At 42.1% G+C, this 22,697-nt stretch overlaps 1 protein-coding gene across 1 annotated transcript in view; it reads right to left on the minus strand.

Annotated features, from left to right (window-relative positions):
• Positions 1–11,009: 11,009 nt before the first annotated feature.
• cpe (carboxypeptidase E) overlaps positions 11,010–22,697 on the minus strand; it is a 75,798-nt gene continuing 64,110 nt past the window's right edge. The window contains exons 6-9 of the mRNA XM_073043084.1: positions 16,200–16,339; positions 15,607–15,706; positions 14,128–14,246; positions 11,010–12,184 (exon numbers count right to left, since the gene is read on the minus strand). Coding sequence (XP_072899185.1) covers positions 12,086–12,184; positions 14,128–14,246; positions 15,607–15,706; positions 16,200–16,339 — 458 coding nt within the window. The 3' untranslated portion in view covers positions 11,010–12,085. The remainder of the gene's footprint in view (positions 12,185–14,127; positions 14,247–15,606; positions 15,707–16,199; positions 16,340–22,697) is intronic.

The raw sequence follows: 22,697 nt of genomic DNA on the forward strand, positions 1-22,697 counted from the left end.
ATGTGGAATTGGGCTTCTGCCTGCTGGAACCATAGGTGAGGTCGCAGCGTCCAGAAGCTTGGCAGTTTTAATGAAACTGCATGAACAGATGCAGCATCGTTCATCTCTGGTCCAAATATGGTTTGGGCCGTCAGGGTCACCAATTGTGGCGGTGTGCTACACGCAGCACTGAAATAACGACACGCAGTCAGTGAGCTGCGGTTGCAAGAAGAGATTTATTCAAACTTCGCGGCCTCGTTTTAAAGCCTTCCTGATCCAGCCCTCCCCGGGCGGGAATGCTGTAGGGGGCACGTGTTCACAGTCCCGTCCCGCACGCGGGTTTTTCCCCTTGCTGGTGAAGCAGGCTTGATGCCCTCTTTGGGACCGGCCTGAATGCCGGCGCGCGCCCCTTTGTGAGCCGGTTCGAGTGCGCTGGGAAGTGGGTCGCCACAGTACCGGCAATTCCCACTCCATTTTCCAATCTATCCTGTAATATGCCATGGTCAACTGTGTCAAAAGCAGCTCTAAGATCCAGTAAAACCAAAGCTGAAATTTTATCATCATCATGGTTTAAACGGATGTCATTTCAGACCTGGACCAGAACAGTCTTCGTGTCATCGAAATCCAGACTGGAAAACATCCATACAGTTGCTTAGTGCCAAAAAGCTAGTAAGTTGCTGATAAACAACCTTTTCAATGATTTTACTTAAACATGGTAAGTTTGATACAAGTCTGTAGTTACTAATTACTGAGGCATCTCAGTTGTTCTGTTTAAAGGAGGCTTAATAACTGCAGTTTTCAGGGCTTTTGGGAAGCAGCCTGATAGAAGCGAATTGTTGACTTTTTTCAAAATGTTTGGCTCAATGCAACTAAAAACATTTTTTTTTATGTTGTAGGTAAGATGTCAAGGGAACAGGAGGAGGATTTCAGGTGTAGCACAATTTCTTCTAAAGTTTGATAGTTAATAGGTTTAAATTGTGTCACCTTAACTAAGTTATTTCTAAGTGAGTGAAAGAATGACACTGGCTTCTGACCTGGTGCAGAGACTGACAGCACGTCAGTAAAAAAAAAACACAACACCATTACATAAAGTTGTAGATAGAATTCAGGAGCTAGGGTGAAGGGTAATTGTTTCTTATAGTCACACGTACTGAGGTACAGTAAATGAACTTGTCTTTCATACCCTTCACACAGATCATAATGACACAATACAAGGTAAAAGAATAATAGAATATAGAATAAAATGCCACAGCTACAGAGGAAGTACTGTGCAGATAGATAATAAGGTGAAAGATCATTACAAGATAGACTGTGAGGTCAAGAGTCCATCTACTGAACTAGGGAACCATTCAGCAGTCTGTAACAATGGGGCTAAAGCTGTCCATACAAGGTTTTTGCATCTTCTTCCCGAAGGAGTGGGTGGGCCTTTGATAATGCTGGCTGCTTTACAGAAGCAGTGAGAAGTTCAGAGTCTATAGAGGGGAGGCTGCCGTCCACGATGTGATGAGCTCTGTCCTCGACTCTCTGCAGCTTCTTGCTGTCATAGGCAGGGCAGTTACATTCACACAGGATGCTTCCTATGGAGCACCAATTAAAAATTGGTAAGGTCCATTGGGGACGTGCCAGATTTCTTTAACCTCCAGAGGAAGAAGAAATAACGTCTGAGCTTTCTTGGCTATTGTATCCACTTGATTAGACAGGGACAGGTTATTGATGATGTTCACTCCTCAGAACCTGATGCTGTCAGCTCCTCATTGATGAAGATATCAGTAAGGGCACCACCCCACTTCCTTCAGTCAATGACCAGTTTTTGTGCTTTGCCAACTTTGAGGGAAAGACTGTTGTGAAGACACAAGGTTACAAAGCTCTTGATCTCCTTCCTGTACTCCCGACTCATTGCTTTTTTGAGATTCAGCCCACTACAACAACATCATCTGCAGACGTGATGGAGTCAGAGCATAATCCAGCCACACAGTCATGTGTACAGGGAGGAGCTGAGGATATAACCTGGTGGTTTAAAATAATCATGCAGAAACATTGCTGCCTATCCCTACTGTTTGCTGCCTATTGGTCAGAAAGTTGAAGATCCAGTTACAAAGGAAGGTATTGAGCCCCAGGTCTCAGAACCTGTTGATAAATTTACTTGAAATTATAGTATTAAGACCATAAGACATAGGAGGAGAATTAGGCCATTCAGCCAATCGAGTCCTCTCCACCATTCCATCATGGTCGATTTATTGTCCCTCTCAACCCCGTTCTCCTGTTCTAGGAAGCTAGAACAAAAGCTGCAGAAAAAAAAGCATGAAGGAGGTGTGGGATGGGATGAAGATCATCACCGGATGCGGTGCAAAGCAGGGGGCGAACATAAGTGGAGATGTGGAGAAAGCGAACCAGCTGAACAACTTCTTCAACAGGTTCGACAGCACAATCTCATCCTCACCGCAGAAATCCACACCAGGCTTACTTCCCTCACAGGAAAATAGCCACTCACAGGAGACCTTGCCCACGCCCAGGATTACGGCTGCACAGGTGGAAGGTCAACTGAGGAAGATCTGTACCAGCAAGGCGGCTGGACCGGATGGAGTTTCCCCACGATTACTGAGGGCCTGTGCGACTGAGCTGGGAGAACCACTACAGCGCATCTTCAACATGAGCCTGGAGCAGAGAAGAGTACCCAGACAGTGGAAAACATCCTGTATTGTCCCAGTACCGAAGAAACCACAACCAAAGGAGTTGAATGACTTCAGACCTGTTGCCTTGACGACGCACGTGATGAAGACCATGGAGCGGCTGATAATACAGAATCTGAGGCCACAAACCAGGCACGCCCAGGATCCTCTTCAGTTTGCGTATAAGGAGAAGGTGGGAGTGGAGGATGCTATCACGTATTTGCTGCACAAATCACTCTCTCACCTAGATGGGGTCAGTTGTGCTGTGAGGATTACATTCCTTGACTTCTCTAGTGCCTTTAACACCATCCAGCCCAAGATCTTAAGGCACAAACTAACGGAGATGGGAGTAGACTCTCACATGGTGGATTGGATAGTGGACTACTTGACAGATAGACCTCAGTATGTGCAGTTGGGAGACTGTAGGTCTGACACGGTGGTCAGCAGCACAGGAGCGCCGCAGGGAACCGTACTCTCTCCGGTCCTGTTCACCCTGTACACATCAGACTTCCAATATAACTCGGAGTCCTGCCATGTGCAGAAGTTCGCTGATGACACGGCCATAGTGGGGTGTGTCAGAAATGGACAGGAGGAGGAGTATAGGAAACTGATACAGGACTTTGTGATATGGTGCAACTCAAACTACCTGCGTCTCAATATCACCAAGACCAAGGAGATGGTGGTGGACTTTAGGAGATCTAGGCCTCATATGGAGCCAGTGATCATTAATGGAGAATGTGTGGAGCAGGTTAAGACCTACAAGTATCTGGGAGTACAGTTAGTCGAGAAGCTAGACTGGACTGCCAACACAGATGCCTTGTGCAGGAAGGCACAGAGGCGACTGTACTTCCTTAGAAGGTTGGCGTCATTCAATGTCTGTAGTGAGATGCTGAAGATGTTCTATAGGTCAGTTGTGGAGAGCGCCCTCTTCTTTGTGGTGGTGTGTTGGGGAGGAAGCATTAAGAAGAGGGATGCCTCACGTCTTAATAAGCTGGTAAGGAAGGTGGGCTCTGTCGTGGGCAAAGTACTGGAGAGTTTAACATCAGTAGCTGAGCGAAGGGCGCTGAGCAGGCTACGGTCAATTATGGAAAACTCTGAACATCCTCTACATAGCACCATCCAGAGACAGAGAAGCAGTTTCAGCGACAGGTTACTATCGATGCAATGCTCCTCAGACAGGATGAAGAGGTCAATACTCCCCAATGCCATTAGGCTTTACAATTCAACCGCCAGGACTTAAGAACTTTTTAAAAGCTATTATTAATGCTTTTTGAGATAGTGATTTAGATGCATATCATATTTTTTTTACTGAGTTAAGTATTGTATGTAATTAGTTTTGCTACAACAAGTGTATGGGACATTGGAAAAAAAGTTGAATTTCCCCATGGGGATGAATAAATTATCTATCTATCTATCTATCTTTTATTTGACTCCCTTACTAATCAAGAACCTCTGCTTTAATGGCTTGGCCTCCACAGCTATACTAGCAATGAATTCCACAGATTCACCACCATCTGGCTAAATAAATTCCTCCTTATCCCTGTTCTAAATGGACATCCTTCTATTCTGAGGCTGTGCCCTCCGGTCCTAGGCTCCCCCACCACAGTATTTGAACCATCCTCTACATATCTGCTCTATCTAGGCCTTTCAATATTTGATAGGTTTCAATGAGAGTCCTACAATATTGAAGTAGCAGTAAACCTGGCATGCTTAGAGAACCTCGGCTTACAAGTGATATTGAGGTTCTGGTCAAGAAAATGAAGGAAGCATGGATTGGGATTTGGAGGTTGGGGACAAGTTAATCCCTGGATAACTATAAAAAGATTAAGATTACTTTTAAGAAGAAAATCAGGAGGGCAAAGAGGGGGTATGAAATGAATCTGGCAGGTAAAATTAATGAAAATCCCAAGAGGTCCTATAGCTATATCAGGAGTAAAAGAGAGGCAAGAGAGAGTATGTGGCCCTGCTGAGATCAGCAAGGTGACCTGCATCTAACAACTATTTCTCCTTGGTATTTGGTGAGGACAAAATCATGGTTGCTCAAGAGCTAAAGGAAACAAATGGAAATGTTTTGAAGAACATTGACATTACCAGACAAGAGGTATTTGCAGAGCTACAGTGTATTAAGATACAAATTCCCAGGGCATTCTCATACTTTGTGGAAGACTAGAGAAGAAATTCAAGAGCCCCCTTCTGAGGTATTTGCTTCATCATTAGCTACTGGTGACGTTCCTGAAGACTGGGAGATGTCTAGTGTTTTTCCATTGTCTAAGAAGGGTAGCAAAGACAAGGCAGGGAACTACAGGCCAGAGAGTCTGATGTCAATCTTGTGGAAGTTACTGGAGGCAATCCTGAGGGATAGGATCTACCAGCATTTAGATAGACAAAGTCAGATTAGGAGCAGTCGGCTTGGCTTTGTGCTTGGAAAGTCATACTTGATAAACCTTTTAGAGTTCTTTGAAGAGGCAGGCAAAAATGTAAATGAGGGTAGGGCAGTAAATGTTGTCTATCTGGACTTCAAGGCCTTTGATAAGGTTTTGAGTGCTAGAAGCTTAGGTCTCATGGAAGCCGGTGGGAACTAGTTAGGTGGATGCTAAACTGGCTCAGAGGTAGGAAGCAGAGGAAGGTGTATTAAGGTTGTTTCTCCAGATGGAGCCTGGTGACTAGTGGATTACTGCAGGTCGATGTTGAAACCTTCGTTATTCTTTATTTATATAAATAATTTGGATTGGATACAGCTGGGTTGATCAACAGGTTTTCAGATTACACAAGATAAGGAGGTATTACTGATAGTGAAAAAGGTCATCATCAATTCCACAGTCAGTTACTGATCATTACTTGATCAGTTAGGGAGACAGACCGAGGAGTGACAAAGAAGTGTGACGTGATAGTCAAACCGGAGTAGTATTTACACCATGAAGGGTAGGGCACTAGAGAATGAACAAAAGGATCTAGGAGTACAAGTGTTTAGATTGTTGAAAATGGAGTTACAGATAGACAGAGTAGTGAAGGAAGTGTTTAGCATGCTAGCCTTCATCAGTCAGAACACTGACTAAAGGAGGGCCACACTTGGAGTAATGGATACAGTTTTGCTCACCTTCTTATAGGAAAGGAGTGGTTAAAATGGAAAGAAAGCAGAAAATATTTCCATTCCTGTTCTGACGTGTTGATCCACAGCCTCCTCTTGTGCTAAGATGAGGCCACTCTCAGGTGGAGGAGCAACACATTATATTCTGTCTGGGTCCCTTCCAACCTGATGGCATGAGTATCTATTTCTACTTACGGTGAATTAATTCCACCTCCCACTTCCTCTATTCCCCACTCTGTCCTTTCACTTCTTCACACCTGCCTATTACTTCCCCATGTCCCCTTCTCCTTCCATTTCTATCATCCACTCTTCTACCAGATTCTTTCTTCTCCAGTCCTTGACCTTTCCCACTCAAATGACCTGATCTATCACCTTCCAGCTAGCCTCTTTCTCCACCCACTCTGCCCCTCCACCATTTTATTCAACCCTTCTTTCCAGTCTTGAAGAGGGAGCTGGAGCGTTGGTAATTATGTAGGGAGGCTGTCTAAAATGCAGTTGTCCTCAACTGAACAAAGGAGATCAAGAGATTTAATCACTGTGCATGAAATTGTGATGCCTAGAAAGGGTGGGACAGGAAGGATCTGCCTCCCTCAGTGCGGCGATTGATAACTGGGGAACCTAAATTGGTAGTTGGGTCAGCAACTGACTGCTGTAAAGGTGGTGGAAACAGAACCTTCATCACCTTTCAAGATACTGGGCTGAGTGTCTTAGACAGCGAGTTCCACTCAGGTAGTCAATTCTACACACTCACCAGTCTTTTTTGTAAAAGCTTTTTCTTAACTTCAATCTGCTCCATCACCTCACGATTTTTTAATTTCCTCCTCTTTGTTGAAGCATCTGCTTTGAAAAAAAGATCTTTCCTGTTTATCCTGTTGAGGCCTGTCTTAATTTAAGCACTTCCAATAAACCAGATTCTCAAATAAATATGCTTCTATAAATATTTATTATATTTAGTTAATTTAAATATTTTAAAGTTATGAACTTACAAATCCTTTTTGAAATGTCTTCTATCAAAATTATGAAACAAATTAGGTGCCAAATCTCATGTGCATTCGTGAGCCCAATCTCATTCTTCCCCATATGTGTTTATTTAAACAAGGAAAATGATTCAGCAGGCATAGGGTAAGATTTTGTCTGACCCAGCCTCTGACACCAGAAGCTGTCAAGTATCATTACGGGATTCTGAAACCTGAGGCCAATTTACTGCTTTCAACTGATCCCCTCAGAAGGACCAGTTTGCTTACAGCTGGAAAAAAACATTAACAGCCATGGGAATGATGCAGAAGGCAATCCTGAGTTGCAGGCTTGGGCTAATATAATCTGGCCCCATGCTTGCTCAATAAGGTTCTAAATGAACAGACGTAAGATCCTTTTCACCAATGTAAGCACAAGACACAACTGTCATATTCTGTCTGGGCACAATATAGCTCTCAGGTTTCAATATTGAATTCAATGAGCTCAGTTAGCCAGTTTGTTTCAGAACTAGCTTGTGTGGTAGGGTGGAGATACGTCTCTACTAAAGGAGGTGTAAGGTACTCCTTCCCTCCACTCGCCTGCAGGTCACCCTTACTTAGCACCTCCGATCAGAGTCACGTGAAGCCATGGAAGCAGGTGGTGGACGGTCGTATCAGCAACTGGTGCAGATCACAAGTCCTGGTTATGTGACAACTGACAATCTCTGAAGAGTATTGATCGTGGTTAGGGTCACCTGTCTTGTAAACACTCTGATCAGAAGGTGGCAATAGCAAAACACTTCTGTAGAAAAAATTGCCAAGAACAATCATAGTCATAGACCGTGACTGCCACGTCATTCAACACGGCACATAATGATGATGAGGAGCTTGTTCTGGTGAAAGGTAATCCACTACATCCCTGTCTTGCTCATGCCACAGATTCTGTCTAATCTGTATTCATTTTTTCAGATCTCAAGGGATTGAATCTTACAGTTCCCAAATGTACTTTATACCTCACTTATTGACTGTCTTTCTTTACTTGTTAACTAGATGGCTCAAAAAGCCTTGTCTCACCAGGACAACCTCAGTCTCCACCATTGCTATTCCTTTTGTTTTTCCACCCCATCTCCTCTCCCTCCAACCTTCTCTGCCCCAGATGAAGAGTTACTGACCTAGAATTAATTCTGTGCTCTCTCCATATGATGCTGCCTAACTAACTGAATATTTTAGCACCCTTTTATTTTGACCCCAGACTTCCCACATCTGCATTTCATTACTTTCAGTCACTCAGAAGGATTAAAGACAGCATCAGATCAGTGATGGCGTGTTTAGGGACTTGGGTAACTGGTGAGACATGTATCAATATTGGTGGTTGTGAGCATGGGACACCGAACAGGTGCTGAAGATTTGGCTAAGTTCATGACTTAAAGAAAAATCCCTAATGATGAAATCCTCAAAGTCTGTTTAAAGTAATACTGAAACAGCCTAGATAAGTGCTGTCCCTGCTTCTGCATCAGTGGCGTATGTGTGTGAATGAAAATCCAGGCATCCATTGCATGCCATTGGACTCCACTGCACATGTGGACTCTCCTTGTTTGAAGGCATTTGCCACAGAACATATGGTTTGTGGTCCCATCCAGCCCACAAAATCCTTCCTTCTAGCCATGGAGCTTTTTGCATTGCAATGTGGAATTAATAAATGGGAAGTCCTCAGCTCCCTTCCACTTGGGCATCAGATACTTAGCATTCCAACTACCTAAAAATGTTACTGCTTTAGTTTATGAAGCCTTCCTTTATTGCACATGCACATCATCTTAAACAGTTAACAAAACCTGCCAACATCCACAGACCAGTCCAGATGATTTCAATTCTCCAATGGCTATGAAGATTTATTTCCAACAGTTTATCTGAAAGCAAATGCAATAATGATAAAATCCATTTGGTGCCAAGCAGAGATCCAGCTGGTTTTATCAGCAGGAGGAAACGTGGTTGGGCTCATCAACATGCATTTTGCCAAAAACATGCCAGAAATGTTGAGCAAAAATCAAGACAAGGTTTCCAGACCATCAGCCAACAATGTTGTCTGTGGATTAAAGCTATTAGTTTGAGTCTTTACATACAAAGGATATAGCTAATATTGAAGAAAAATGAGGACTGAAACAAAATACCTACAACCTCAAACCTGGAATATTAGTCTTGTTCTCTGGCTGTCTTGAGAGGACCTCATTCATTGTGCCCTTTCCGACACCATGCTGATGCTGCTGAATTTCCATGGGATGTGCTTTCATTCAAAGTACATTTATTATCAAAGTGTACACATTATACAACCTTGAGATTCGTCTCCTAACAGGCAGCCACAAAACACAGAAACCCAAAAACAAACCGCTTATACTTGAAAAAAGACTGTCTAACACACAACATGCAGGAATAAAAAAAAACACATCATACCATAAGAACATAAAATAAAATAACCCATAAAAAAAGACCATCTTACATCCAATGTGCAATGGAAAAAAAGACATAATGCCAACAATAACCGCAAGCAAATAGTGTTTCTGAACAAGTCCACAAGAGGGTCCCATAGCTCAATGCAGATCCAAGTAACCGTTGTGGAGCAGCTATCTTAATTGGGCTGTACCTTATCTCAGGCCCCGACACCTTGACCTTTTCAATCTGTACCAGCGCTTAACTCTCCATCCCAACAACAGGTTCTGCCGCTCGGATGTGCCAGACTTTGCCACTTCCGTACGACCTGTAAATCTCTGTCCACACATTGTGCTCAGTCGCTTCTGGTGCCCAGAGCCCGCAGCTTTGATTCGGTCTGTGCCCAATCTTTCACGCTCTCGGCAATGGGCCCGCTACCTCGCCTTGCCTCAGTTCTGCCCCATCGAAATACTTCCAAGTCCAAAGGGAAGTTACAGCCGATCACCAGCGATGATCGTTTGACAGAAAAAGTGTGGTTAGCAAAGTGTTTAGTTGCTGTCCTTGTTTCGTTAGCCACCAGCCAGAAGTCACAGAGGTTCACCAGCACCATTATTCAGTCTCCGCAGTGTCACTTATTCATTTATTTTGTTTTGGTAACTACTCAACATGAATCTCAAAAAACCAATGTTTTTAATGATTTATAATCAAACTACTGAAATGCCTGAAATTCCAGAATTTCTGTTTGTCAGGCATCAGGAACATTATTCCTCTCATCAAACCCCTATAACACCACACCACTCCTCAAATCAGCCAGTCTTGCCACATAGTAGATCAAAGTGGGGGGGTGGAGGGGAATCCGGAAGCAATTCACAGTTTCATCTGATTCCAAGTAAAATTCAATCCTGGTTTTGGACCTACAGGTTTCCAAATGCTCTAATTAGGTCAAATGTTTTGATATGTAGTTTATTAAATACCATAAGCAGGACATTGCATATTTATTAACAGCCAACTCTTCCACCATTTTATTTGGAATCCGATAAACAATTTCCAGAAAACAATCTGCAAGCTGACAGGCCAAGACTGGGACCAGGATTGGAGATGCTCTCCGATTTTTCACTTGCTTAATTATTTTTGGTCAGTGAACCAAGAGACCAACAGTAAAAAAAAACACTGTATGAAATTGGAAATGGAATTTTTTTTCTCTAAACATCAAAGATTAATTGTTAAGAAGTTAATGTTTTAAAATTAATGATATCATTTGATTTGGATGTAGACCCAGGCTGCGCCTCTGGGATTGATAAAAGCTAAACATGATTTCACACAAATTATGCTGCCAAACACAAACTATAAGTCATAACTTTAAATATGGAAACCATTATTGGCTTGGTGTTCTTCAGTACATATTTACATTTGAAACTAAATTGTTCACAACTTCCAACATCCGTCCATTCAAAAATGTGACTAAAATGATCAGTATCCAGTCATATGCGTAAATTAGAAAATGCTTCATGAGTGGACGTCAAAAGAGATTGTGATTGTTAGCCTGACAACTTCCCCTACTCCCACCACACATTCCGTCACAGCCAAAATACATGGAAAATCTAACAGGAAATTGTTTGCGCAACTTGCAGAAAGTTTCTGAATTTTCCCCAAGTTTTATTTTTCACTGAAACTGGAAAAAAAAAGAATTGCAGCTGCACAATCCAGTTCCTGGTTTAAACCCATAAGGCTTCGTCTGGTCAACCAAGTGAATGAGCAATGAGTGATCAATTGCATCGGCTGTGGGCACTCTCCTGTATGGCTGCTATTTTACACTGCTCCAAACTCTTCTCTGGCATTGATACGACCAAATTTAAGCAGAAAGACCACATGCGGACAAATTACAGAAATCCTTGATTATTGGACAATAATTAAATTTAATCACAAACACAATAAATAAAACAACAAATCACAGGTCAGTTAATTTGAGTCAATTATGACCATGAATATATGTAGGTGTCATCCACTAATACTTCTGAGGTAACTATATAACGTTCAGTGTACAGAAACTGTGTACAGTACCTTTCTATGGAGAAATGAGAGTAGCATTATGACCATTCAGATGCAACAGGATTATGAAGACATGGATGAACTATACCACCATGTGTTAAATTTGTTAGTCTTAACTAACAAACAAACGGAAAGCATGGCTATTAAGTTAGACTGCTGACATACAAATTTAATGCATTTACATTCCCCAAAGACATAATCTAAACCTTTAAACTGTTTACCACTAATCTAATAACTTGGGTTTCAGATCTTCACATATGATTAGGGTCAGAACAGGAATGCATCATGAACATGAAAAATTGCTTCCATTAAGTGCTTAATTTCATAGTTCAGGAATTATAAAATATCAGTTACTGTAGGATTGATTAAATTGTAGCATACAATGTACAGACAATATTATAACCATGATAGTATATTAACATTCTTATAACTAATCAACAGCAGTTTTGATGTGAGAGTCTCCCTTCATTTGCCTTCAAAACACACTTTCCATTTCAATTTGAATACTCTCAATAGACAGTTACATAACTCCACAAAGATCTTACAAAATTAATTTGTCACGGGCTACTTCAAAAAATTCCAAGCATTACCTGATGTGACACACCTCATGGGATATTTTAATGAATCACTCCAGAGACACAAACACGCACAGTCGCAGTAATCACATGTATCTAAAAAAAAGGCCATGGGGGAACAGAAACCAACTTTCAGTAAGGTGAACAGTTGAAATTATTGGCAAATACAAACATGTATTGCAGCTGAAGTAGTTGGAATAAGATCAGATAGAATGCCTTACCTCAAGGCATCACTTCCTACATTAATCTCAAGTAATATTAAAACATCAAACATAATAATTAAATGACTTTTTAAAAAGGATCAATTTGCTGTCATTTTCCATGAAAGCACAAGTAGAATCCTCCTCTTTAAAAATTAAGTGTTTCAGACATCATCTTCCACCATTGCATTATTTCTGCCTTCTCCTCTTCTTTTCGCTCAGAAAATGATTCAAGGCTAAAGTCAAGCTGCAAAAAAAGTGTACAGATCAAAATAAGAAGTTGGAAAAATCACTCCTTTATTTAGTAGGGAACATGTATACGTATGAATGACACCATTCTGTCCACTGAGCTTGAGAGCCCACAACACCAAATCCTTCCGATCTACATACAATAGCCACGTGGTTGCCAGGAAGAAGGATGTGTCATGCAAGACTGGTTTAAGTTTTCTAGTATCGTTTGGTTTTCTGCGTCTTTGAGAAATGCAGCAAGTTAATATTTATTGATATCATTATGTGAAAAATCAGTTCAGGGTTGTTAACTTTGCTGAGAAATTGGACTACAGCCATGCAGAATTTGACTTCACCCAGACCAGATTGCACTTGTAATCATTTCTGGGTGAAATCAAGTCAGTCATGGACCTAAAAGGGGCATATCCATTTCTGAGTGACGTTAGCTCTTCTGAATTTTTCTCTGTTTCAGCTGATGGCATTATTCACAATTCACACATTCATTCCCACACTTTTTATAAAGTGTCCTGGAACACTTCCAGTAGAAGTAGGTTAATGCTATATTGCTTTTTGCCACTATTTAAATGAATACTCTGATGAGATCAGGAAATCTGACTGGGCATCTCCAGACCACTACAGCTTAAGACCAGACAGCTTAAGTGTCTTCCAAACAGAATGTACTCAAACCAACAAAATGTTTTTGTCAGCATTTAATTGCAGAGGTGCTCATCCAATGGGTGGCTCAGAAGGACATTGCGAGCATCCCTCCATTATGAGAGGCATTGATATAGCCTTTGCTCCGAAGGCGGCAGGAAGACAAACATGCCTTTGGGTGAAGAAACTACTCTCAGAGCTTTCAGAGACACCACATAATAACCAAAGTATTGACAGGCACCAGCTTTCCAAGGCTATCGTCACTGCAGTGTGACATTTTAATGAAAGAACATTCGCTTGTGTCCAAACTGCACTTTCTGTGGAGATCAACTCTCACCACCAATCCAAGTTCCACTGAGTTTCCTTCCTCTACAAACATTCATGTGCTTTTAACATAGAAAAAGCACGACAGAGCATATAAAAAGCTACAGAAGCGCCATAATCTTAACTATAACAGCAGTCAAGTACAAAAGCAATCCACAAGGATGCCTCACATTAGTCCCAAGTCAATGAGTAAAGTTAAAAGGCAACTCACTTTTTTTTTAAGTTGTGAAAGCAGGCTAGTCTGTTCATTTTTACTAAGTTCATTTAAAAAATCTTCTCATGGTAGATTCATAAGACCATAAGATATAGGAGTAGAGGTAGGCCATTCGGCCCATTGAGTCTGCTCTGCCATTCAATCATGGGTTGATCCAATTCTTCCAGTCATCCCCACTCCCCTGCCTTCACTCCATACCTTTTGATGCCCTGGCTAATCAAGAACTTATCTACCTCTGCCTTAAATACACCCAATGGCTTGGCCTCCACAGCCACTCGTGGCAACAAATTCCACAGATTTACCACCTTCTGACTAAAGTAATTTCCCCGCATCTCAGTTCTATATGGATATCCTTCACTCCTGAAGTTGTGCTTTGCCACATCCAATCTGTTCAGGCCTTTTAACATTAGGAGGCCATTGTGCCTTGTCTCACTTGGAAAAGGCATCTCCATCAAGCCCCACTCAGCAGGCAAAGTGAGAAGCAGGAACTCTCACCATATGGAATCCTGACCAAGTCCCTTTGACACATCGTTCAAAATTTGTGCCAGACAAGTCTTCCTCTGAATCACAACAGTTTGCCTGAAGACCCACTTCATAATTGCCTCAATGTCACAGACTTTTAGTAACATTTGTGGAATTGCAGAGTACAAACTCTCACCTTTTCTCTGGAATGCGACTGTAGGATTTTATCTCTCTTATATTTCTTTCACTTTAAGGGGGCAAAATGTGAAGCAGTATGCACAAACGATTAAGCAAAATATGAAGCTTACCACTACAGCTGGGCTATAAGGGACTGCCACTTTCTTAGTTATTGCCAGATAGCCAGGAGCAGAAGCTGTTATTTTATAGTTTCCGGGAGCAAGGAGCCGCCAGTAATCACCATCTTTTGCTGAAATAAAGAATACAATGCTTATGTGTGGCTATTTTACTGAAACAGCAGATATTTTCCAGACTGACAATGCCTTGGACAGACTTAGCAATTTAAACTTATGCCAACGAAAGGTAGTCACATTGATTACAACAGACTTTCCACCTGTCTTGAGACTCATGCATATTGAGGCCTACATAGAAGTTGGACATTACTGTATCAAAAATGGTGGGATTAAGTTGTTTGAAGTGATGTGGATGCTATCATTGAGGCCTCATGAGAATGGATCACTTCAGCTGCAGAAACATTAAAAAAGTAACTAATTCACAAATCCCATGTTCCCTACCACCAATCTCTTCCTTCCAGTGCCAAAATGGGTTTGCATAAATTGAAGTAAAGATGAAGAAATAGTTAGTTGCTGAACTGTAACACTTAAAGACGAATATTTTAGAAAAACTGTGTGCAATAGTTTAGCTACCTAGCATCAGATTATGTGGGAAAGTAGTGTGAAGCCCCATCTCCAACCATTGATCTTCTCAATATGTCCCCCAATTATTTTCCTCTCTCCCTCAATTTTTTTTCCTCTCTCAGCAGATAAAAGCTTCATGAAATGATTTATTAGCTCCAAATCAACATCTATTCAGGTAATGACTGATTCCCGCCCATCCCCCAGTTTTTTACTATATTATTGGCGGAAAAACCTAAATCAATATCATCAATGTTCTGTAATATCTTTGTAATTTTATAACATCTATAACTTATGTCTGATCTTTGTAATATCTTTGTAGTTTTATGAACTTTTATAGCTTATGTCTTATTGTATATTCGGAGGAAAAACAATTTCTCTCACTTTCTTTCTAAGAAACACATTCTTAATTGTTTCGATTGTTTTCCAAGGAGTTACAGCACAGACTGTGTGAAAACTGCCAGTTTTCATCCCTACAGTATTACACAAAAAGTTCTGTTATGTTGTACAAATGGTAGAAATATTGCTTCACTCCTGTAGATAGCTGATTCCTCACAATTCAGAGTAACAATCTGAAGAGATGCTAGGAGCGAGAACCACATCAACTAAAAGAGGTTATTGTTCTTTACCAAATGTTTAATCATTGTTCTCGACTGCAGCTTGGCCAAGCTTAATTGTACCCAAAAGCAGATGTGATGCAGACTCTCCCAGCTGAGGTCATGTTGGGAACTTAACAAAGGTTTTGTAAATCATTTCACACACAGCATTCCCTTTCTCCTTCCCTCCTCTCATCACGAATAATTGTTAATAAGATTCAATATAGTTAATCAATAAAGATTACATTAAAATGCACCAGAGTTTCTCTGAATTGCCACTACCATTCCCAACACAGAAATATAATAATTTCAAACATACCAGAGGTGATATCATGATTTATGCCTTCAACAGATATCGTAGCATTAGCAATTGGGTTCTGATGATAATCACGGACAAACCCTTTAATGCCGCGGTGGATCTGAAACACAACACAGTGATGTCATTACCAGCAAATGAAATCTATACAACCTGCTAGTGTAGGAGGCAAGTTGGCTGTGAACTGGATTATCTCATTTCAAAAGCCCAGCCGCATTATTGCAATGAGAAAGAGAAAAATAAAACTAAAATTATTTTGTTGCATTTAATAGCACCCAGATCATATTTTACAAGAAACAAAATTAAAAAAGTAAAAAAAGCATTAAGGATAAACCATTTGCATAATAGGAATCTTCAGCAAATTTATGTTCAATGTGCCAACATGCTTTTTGATGCCTGACCTATCACACATCCAAAAGCTAAACATGGTTTCTCATTTCCCCATTGCCAGATGTAATTGATTTAACAGTAGGAATGTCATACTTTCCATAATCAGTACCTTCACTGAAAATGAAGTAAAAGATGAAGAATACAATAAACTACCCATGCTGAACTTAATGGCAAATAGTTTGCTACTGCAACTATTGTTTGCTAACCTGCTGAATGTAATTAATCAGGGAGTCTTTATTCTCGTCCCAGTACTGTGAAAGTGTGTCTGCTGGGGGGAACTTCATGCAGCTTAGTTCCAATGTGATCTCAAAGCAATTACTGCTCAAGTAGTTGAAATCTTGCATACCTGGGAAATAAAAGATTGAAGAAAAATACAAAATCTTATTATGTTAACTGTGATATACAGATAAGAACAATGATACAATAAGGGGAAAAATGTTCAGCAACATGGACATATACTATAGAGATTAATAACATACATAAGTGTTCAAAAGTTCAAAGTAAAATGTATTATCAAAGTATGTATATGTTACCATATACTACCTTGAGATTCATTTTCTTGTAGGCATATACAATAAAAAAGCAATTCAATAGAACTTAAGAAAAACTGTACATAAACAAAAACTGACCAAAAACCAACTTGCAAAAGATGCAAGTAAAAAAAATACTGAGAATGTGAGTGTAAAGAAATAATGGAAGGCATCAAAATAAAAGCTTGTGCATACAAAGTCGCAAAGAGTAGTGGGAAACAGTGGATAACTTTAAAAAGCAACAGAGAGACACTGAGCAAGCAATAAAGAAAGGGAAACTAGATTATGAAAATAAACTAGCACAAAATATAAAAACAGATAGTAAAAGTTTTTATAATTATATGAAGCAGAAAACACTGGCCAAAGTGAACGTAGGTCCCTTGGAGGGCAAAAAGGGCGGATTGATATTGGGTAGTGAGGAAATGGCTGAGGCTTTGAATGACTATTTTGTTTCAGTTTTCATGGCAGAAGACAGATCTAATAGAACCATAGAACATTACAGCACAGAAACAGCCCCTCTTGGCTATGCCGAACCATTTTTCTGCCTAGTCCCACTGACCTGCACCTGGACCAAATATGCTAAAAAGAAAAGATGTGGATGCAATGGGGAGGTGAGGACCTCAATACAATAGCTATTATTATAGAGGTAGTGCTGAACAAGCTTCTGGGCCTAAAGATAGACAAGTCCCCTGGTCCTGATGGAATGCATCCCAGGGTACGGAAAGAAATGACAGAGTTTCTCTGGACTCTGGGCATGTTCCGACAGATTGGAAGAACACAGAATACAGAATCCACAGCACATTACAGGCCCTTCAGCCCACAATGTTGTGCCGACCATGTAACCTACTATAGAAATTGCTTAGCGTTTCCCTAGTGCATAGCCCTCTACTCTCCTAAGCTCCATGTACCTATCTAAGAGGCTCTTAAAAGACCCTCCTGATGAAGGGTTTCAGCCCGAAACGTCATCACTACCTCCTCCCATAGATGCTGTCTGGCCTGCTGAGTTCTGCCAGCATTTTGTGTTTTTATTTATTTCCAGCATCTGCAGATTCACTCGTGTTGTCTTAAAAGACCTTATTGTATCCACTTCCACCACTATCGCTGACAGTGCATTCCATGCACCCACCACTCTCTGTATGAAAAACTTATCCCTGACATCCCCTCGGTACCCATTTCCAAGCACCTTAAAACTATGTCCCCTCGTGTTAGTCATTTCAGCCCTGGGAAGAAACCTCTGACTATCCAATGTCATGCCACTGTTCAAAAAAAGATACAGGCAATAGGTAGGTAAATATAGGCCAGTTAGTTTAATATCTGTAGTTGGGAAAATGCTTGAAGCTATCATTAAAGAAGAAATAGTGAGGCATCTGGAAAGAAATGGATCCATCAGGCAGATGCAGCATGGATTCAGCAAAGGCAGGTCCTGTTTGACAGACGTACTGGTGTTCTTTGAGGATATAACAAGCACAGTGAATAGAGAGGAACAAATGGATGTTATTTACTTGAATTTCCAGAAGGCATTTGATAAGATGTCACATAAAAGACTTATCCATAAGGATACATAGAATTGAGGGTGATGTATTAGCATGGATAGAGAATTGGTTAACCAATAGGAAGAAGAGAATTGGCATACATAGGTGTTACTCTGGTTGGCAATCAGCGGTGAGCGACATACCACAGGGGTTGGTGCTGGGCCCACAACGGTTCACAATATACATTAATGATCTGGAAGAGGGGACCAAGTGTAGTGTGTCTAAGTTTGCTGATGACACTAAATTGTGTAGAAAAGCAAATTGTGCAGAGGATACAGAGAGTCTGCAGAGAGATATAGATAGGTTAAGTGAGTAGGCAAGGGTCTGGTAGATGGAGTATAATGTGAGGTCATCCGCTCTGGAAGGAAAAATAGAAGATCAAATCATTGTTTAAATAGTAAAAGATTGCAGCACACTGCTGAGCAGAGGGACTTGGGAGTTCTTGTGAATGAATCACAAAAGGTTGATTTGCAGGTGCAGCAAGCTATCAAGGCAAATAGAATGTTGGCCTTCATTGCTAAAGGAATTGAATTTAAGAGCAGGGAGGTTATGCTGCAACTGTATAGTGTACTGGTGAGGCCTCATCTGGCATACTATGCGCAGTTCTGGTCTCCTTACTTGAAGAAGGATATACTGGCTTTGGAGGCTTTGGAGGAGGTTAGACTATGAGGAGAGATTTGAGTCGCCTGGGGCTGTACTTGCTGGATTTCTGAAGGATGAGAAGAGATCTTATAGAAACATATGAAATTATGAAAGGGACAGATAAGATAGAGGCAGAAAAGTTGTTTCCACTGGTAGGTGAGACTAGAACTATAGGGACATAGCCTCAAAATTCTGGGGAGTAAATTTAGGACAGATGAGGAGGAACTCCTTCTCCAAAAGAGTGAATCTGTGGAATTCTCTGCCCAATGAAGCAGTGGAGGCTACCTCAGTAAATATATTTAAGACAAGGTTGGATAAATTTTTGCATTGTAGGGGAATTAGGGTTATGGGGAAAAGGCAGGTAGGTAGAGATGAGTCCATGGTCAGATCAGCATGATCTTATTGAATGGTGGAGCAGGCTCGACAGGCCAGATGGCCGACTCCTATTTCTTATGTTCTTACATTCTTAAAGAGTTCTTGGAAGTGAGTCTGTAGGTTGTAGAATCAGTTCAGAGTTGTGGTGAGTGAAGTTAATCCATTTTAAGCAGAAGCTCCCATTTAACCATCTGTAGATGTGAACTTCCCACTATTCAGGACATTTACAAAACCAGGAGTGTAAAAAGGGCCTGAAGGGTCATTGGAGACCTGAGTCACCCCAACCACAAACTGTTCCAGCTGCTACCATCCGGGAAACGGTAACACAGCATAAAAGCCAGGACCAACAGGCTCTGGGACAGCTTCTTCCACCAGGCCATCAGACTGATTAATTCATGCTGACGCAACTGTATTTCCATGTTATACTGACTATCCTGTTATACATATTTATTATAAATTACTATAATTGCACATTGCACATTTAGAAGGAGACTTAATGTAAAGATTTTTACTCCTCATGTATATGGAGGATGCAAGTAATAAAGTCAATTCAATTCATTTCAATTAACCTTGCTGCTCCCAAACCAGATAGTAAAGGGTGCAAAGGGGGTGGGGGTGGGCAGAAAGCACCTTCTAACTACTACACAACAACACAGTTCCCAGTGGGGGAAAAGACTGTCAACAGGTCAGGCAGCATCTTTGGGGGTTCAGTGATTGTTGACATTCCGGGTTAAGATCCTAGGTCAGGACCTGTATCTCCAACATAGTTCCCACTTTACCTTAGCTCATTTACCGAATGTCTCCTCCACACTCTGGTCATCTTTAAATTTGACCATTCTAGTGCTTTCCTGTCAACCTCCCTCATTCTACTTTCCATAGTCTGAGGTCATCCTGTGCACTATAACTTCGGTGTTTGCTGATGTCTGTGGCCACTTTAACACAGAATAGAAAAGTACATCACAGGAACAAACACTTCAGGCCACAATATTGTGCCCAACTAATTACCTTAGTAATCAAATGCCCAACTGAACTAATCTCTTCTGCTTACATAATGCTTGCACACGCAACTGCCTATCTCAGAGCCTCTTAAACACCATTAGCATATTCGTCTTCACCACCACCTCAGCAGCGCACTACATATATTCTTGTGTAAAAAACTTGTTCCACACATCACCTTTGAACTTACCCCCCCCCCCCACCCACCTTAAAAGCAGTCCCTCGGGTATTAGACATTTCAACCCTGAGAAAAAGATAGTGGCTGTTTACCTATGACTTCTTTACAATTTTAAAAGATCTCTATCAAATCTTCCCTCAACCGCTCCAGTCCAAAGAAAAACTCATTTGTCCAACCTCTCTTTATAGTGCATGTGCTCTAATCTAGACTGCATCCTGGTAAAACTCTTCTACACCCTCTCTAAAGACTCCATATTCTTCCTATAATGAGGCAAGCAGAAGTGAATAGAGTACTACAGATGCAGCTTAACTGAAGCTGAAAAAACTTCCTGACTCTTGAACTCAATGCCTAATAATTGCAAGAATACCATACACCTTCTCTGCTGTCCCATCAATCTGTGTATCCACTTTCAGGGTCCTATGGACTTGCACACAAAGATCCCTGTCCGCATCAGCATTGTTAAGGGTTCTGGCATGAACAGTGTGCTGTCTTTTTACATATGATCTCCCAACGTGTAACACTTCACATCTGGCCTGGTACACATCATCCACCATTTCTCAGCCCATGTGTGCAACTGATCTGTAGCCTGTAGCCAGTCTTCTCCACTTCGTACAAGAACAACAATCTTTGCTTTGTCGGTAAACTTACTAACCCACTCATCTACATGTTATTGATAAACACTCAGAGGGCACTTTACCCGGTACAGGAGGTACATGTTCATGGTCTCCTGCTGCTATAGTCCATCCCCTTCAAGGGTCAATGCGTTGTGCATTCAGAGATGCTCGTCTGCACACCAGTGTTGTAACGCATGGTTATTTGAGTTACTGTCACCTTCCTGTCAGCATGAACTAGTCTAGCAATTCTCCTCTGACCTCTCTCATTACTAAGGCATTTGTGCCCACAGAACTGCACTCACAGGATTTTATTTTTTGTTTTCCACACCATGCTCAGTAAATTCTAGAGACTGTTGTGTGTAAAAATCCGAGGATATCAGCAGTTTCTGAGATACTCAAACCACCCATCTGGTTGTCGTGGTCTGGTCCATGAAGTCCACGTTCCGGTTCATGGTCTGGTCTGTGGACTCCAGACTCCAGGTCTTCCGGTTGCCCCTTGTTTCATTTGGGTTTAATCATAGGCACCTGATTCTCGTCTTGGGGGCGGGTTCATCTTGTCAATATCCTGTCCTCGCCTCTGTGGGGTCTTTGCCATTATGCTGCGGTTGGATCTGTCCCTCCCTGCCCTTGCCTCCATTGGGTAAGCCAGGCAGTCTTTGCCGTTACCCTGAGGCTAGACTGTTCCCTCCCCTTCCCCTTCTTTCTGCTACCCACGCCTGTATCGCTGTCAAGTTCAGCCGCCGGAGTGAGACCGGAGCCTTGCCACGCCAACAAAAGGAGCTATCTATCATTGAACTTGGAACTGTCTCTTTGTGTCCCCGTGTTTAGTGTCTGTGTGAGAGTCCCGGCCCTATGTCCTGTTTACAAGGAGGGGTCCTGACTCTGTGTAAAACTCCAGCCCTACGTCCTGTTCCCAAGGAGGGGTCCTGACTCTCTGTAAAACTCCGGCCCTATGTCCTGTCCCCAAGGAGGGGTCCTGACTCTGTGTAAAACTCCGGCCCTATGTCCTGTCCCCAAGGAGGGGTCCTGACTCTGTGTAAAACTCCGGCCCTATGTCCTGTCCCCAAGGAGGGGTCCTGACTCTCTGTAAAACTCCGGCCCTATGTCCTGTCCCCAAGGAGGGGTCCTGACTCTCTGTAAAACTCCGGCCCTATGTCCTGTTCCCAAGGAGGGGTCCTGACTCTCTGTAAAACTCCGGCCCTATGTCCTGTTCCCAGGGAGGGGTCCCGGCTCTGAGTTCTGTGTTCCTGTGCTCCAGTGCTCAAGTCCAAGGCTCTGAGGAGGTTCCATTCCATGTCCTAGGCTCCGAGAAGGTTCCAGTCATGTCCAAGTCGTAGCCTAGGCCCTGAGTCCTGGTCTCATCCAGGGCTAGTATCCCTGTCCAGCTACGCCTCTCTCCACTTTGCTCTCCCTCGACCTAGGCTCTGCGTTCCTGCTCTCCCTTGACCAAGACCTAGTCTGAGCTTCACATCCTCGTCCAGCCCTGTAGTCCCGTATCCTGCCCCCAGGTCCAGTCCTGTTGCCTTGCCACGTCCAGTCCTCGTCTGGATCCGGAGCCCGAGCCCGAGTCAAGACCCAAGTTCCGGCTCCCTGTCCAGTTTCTGACTCAGAGTCCTTGTCCAGGTTCCTAGTTCCTCATCCAGGTCCCACTTTCCTAGTCTAGTCTTAGCCCAGGCCCTGTATCCTAGTCTCGTCCAGGGCCTGTGTCTTGTCAAGCGTTGTTTCTCCCCCACTTGCTTTCTGACACACCAGGTCCCACTTTCCCTGGTACTTCAGTGTCTGTGTCTTGCATTTGGGTCTGCTCTCAATGCCCTCCTTATGACACTGGCACCAACAA

The sequence above is a fragment of the Hemitrygon akajei genome, chromosome 4 (genome assembly GCF_048418815.1).
Source record: "Hemitrygon akajei chromosome 4, sHemAka1.3, whole genome shotgun sequence".
Lineage (NCBI taxonomy): Eukaryota > Metazoa > Chordata > Chondrichthyes > Myliobatiformes > Dasyatidae > Hemitrygon > Hemitrygon akajei.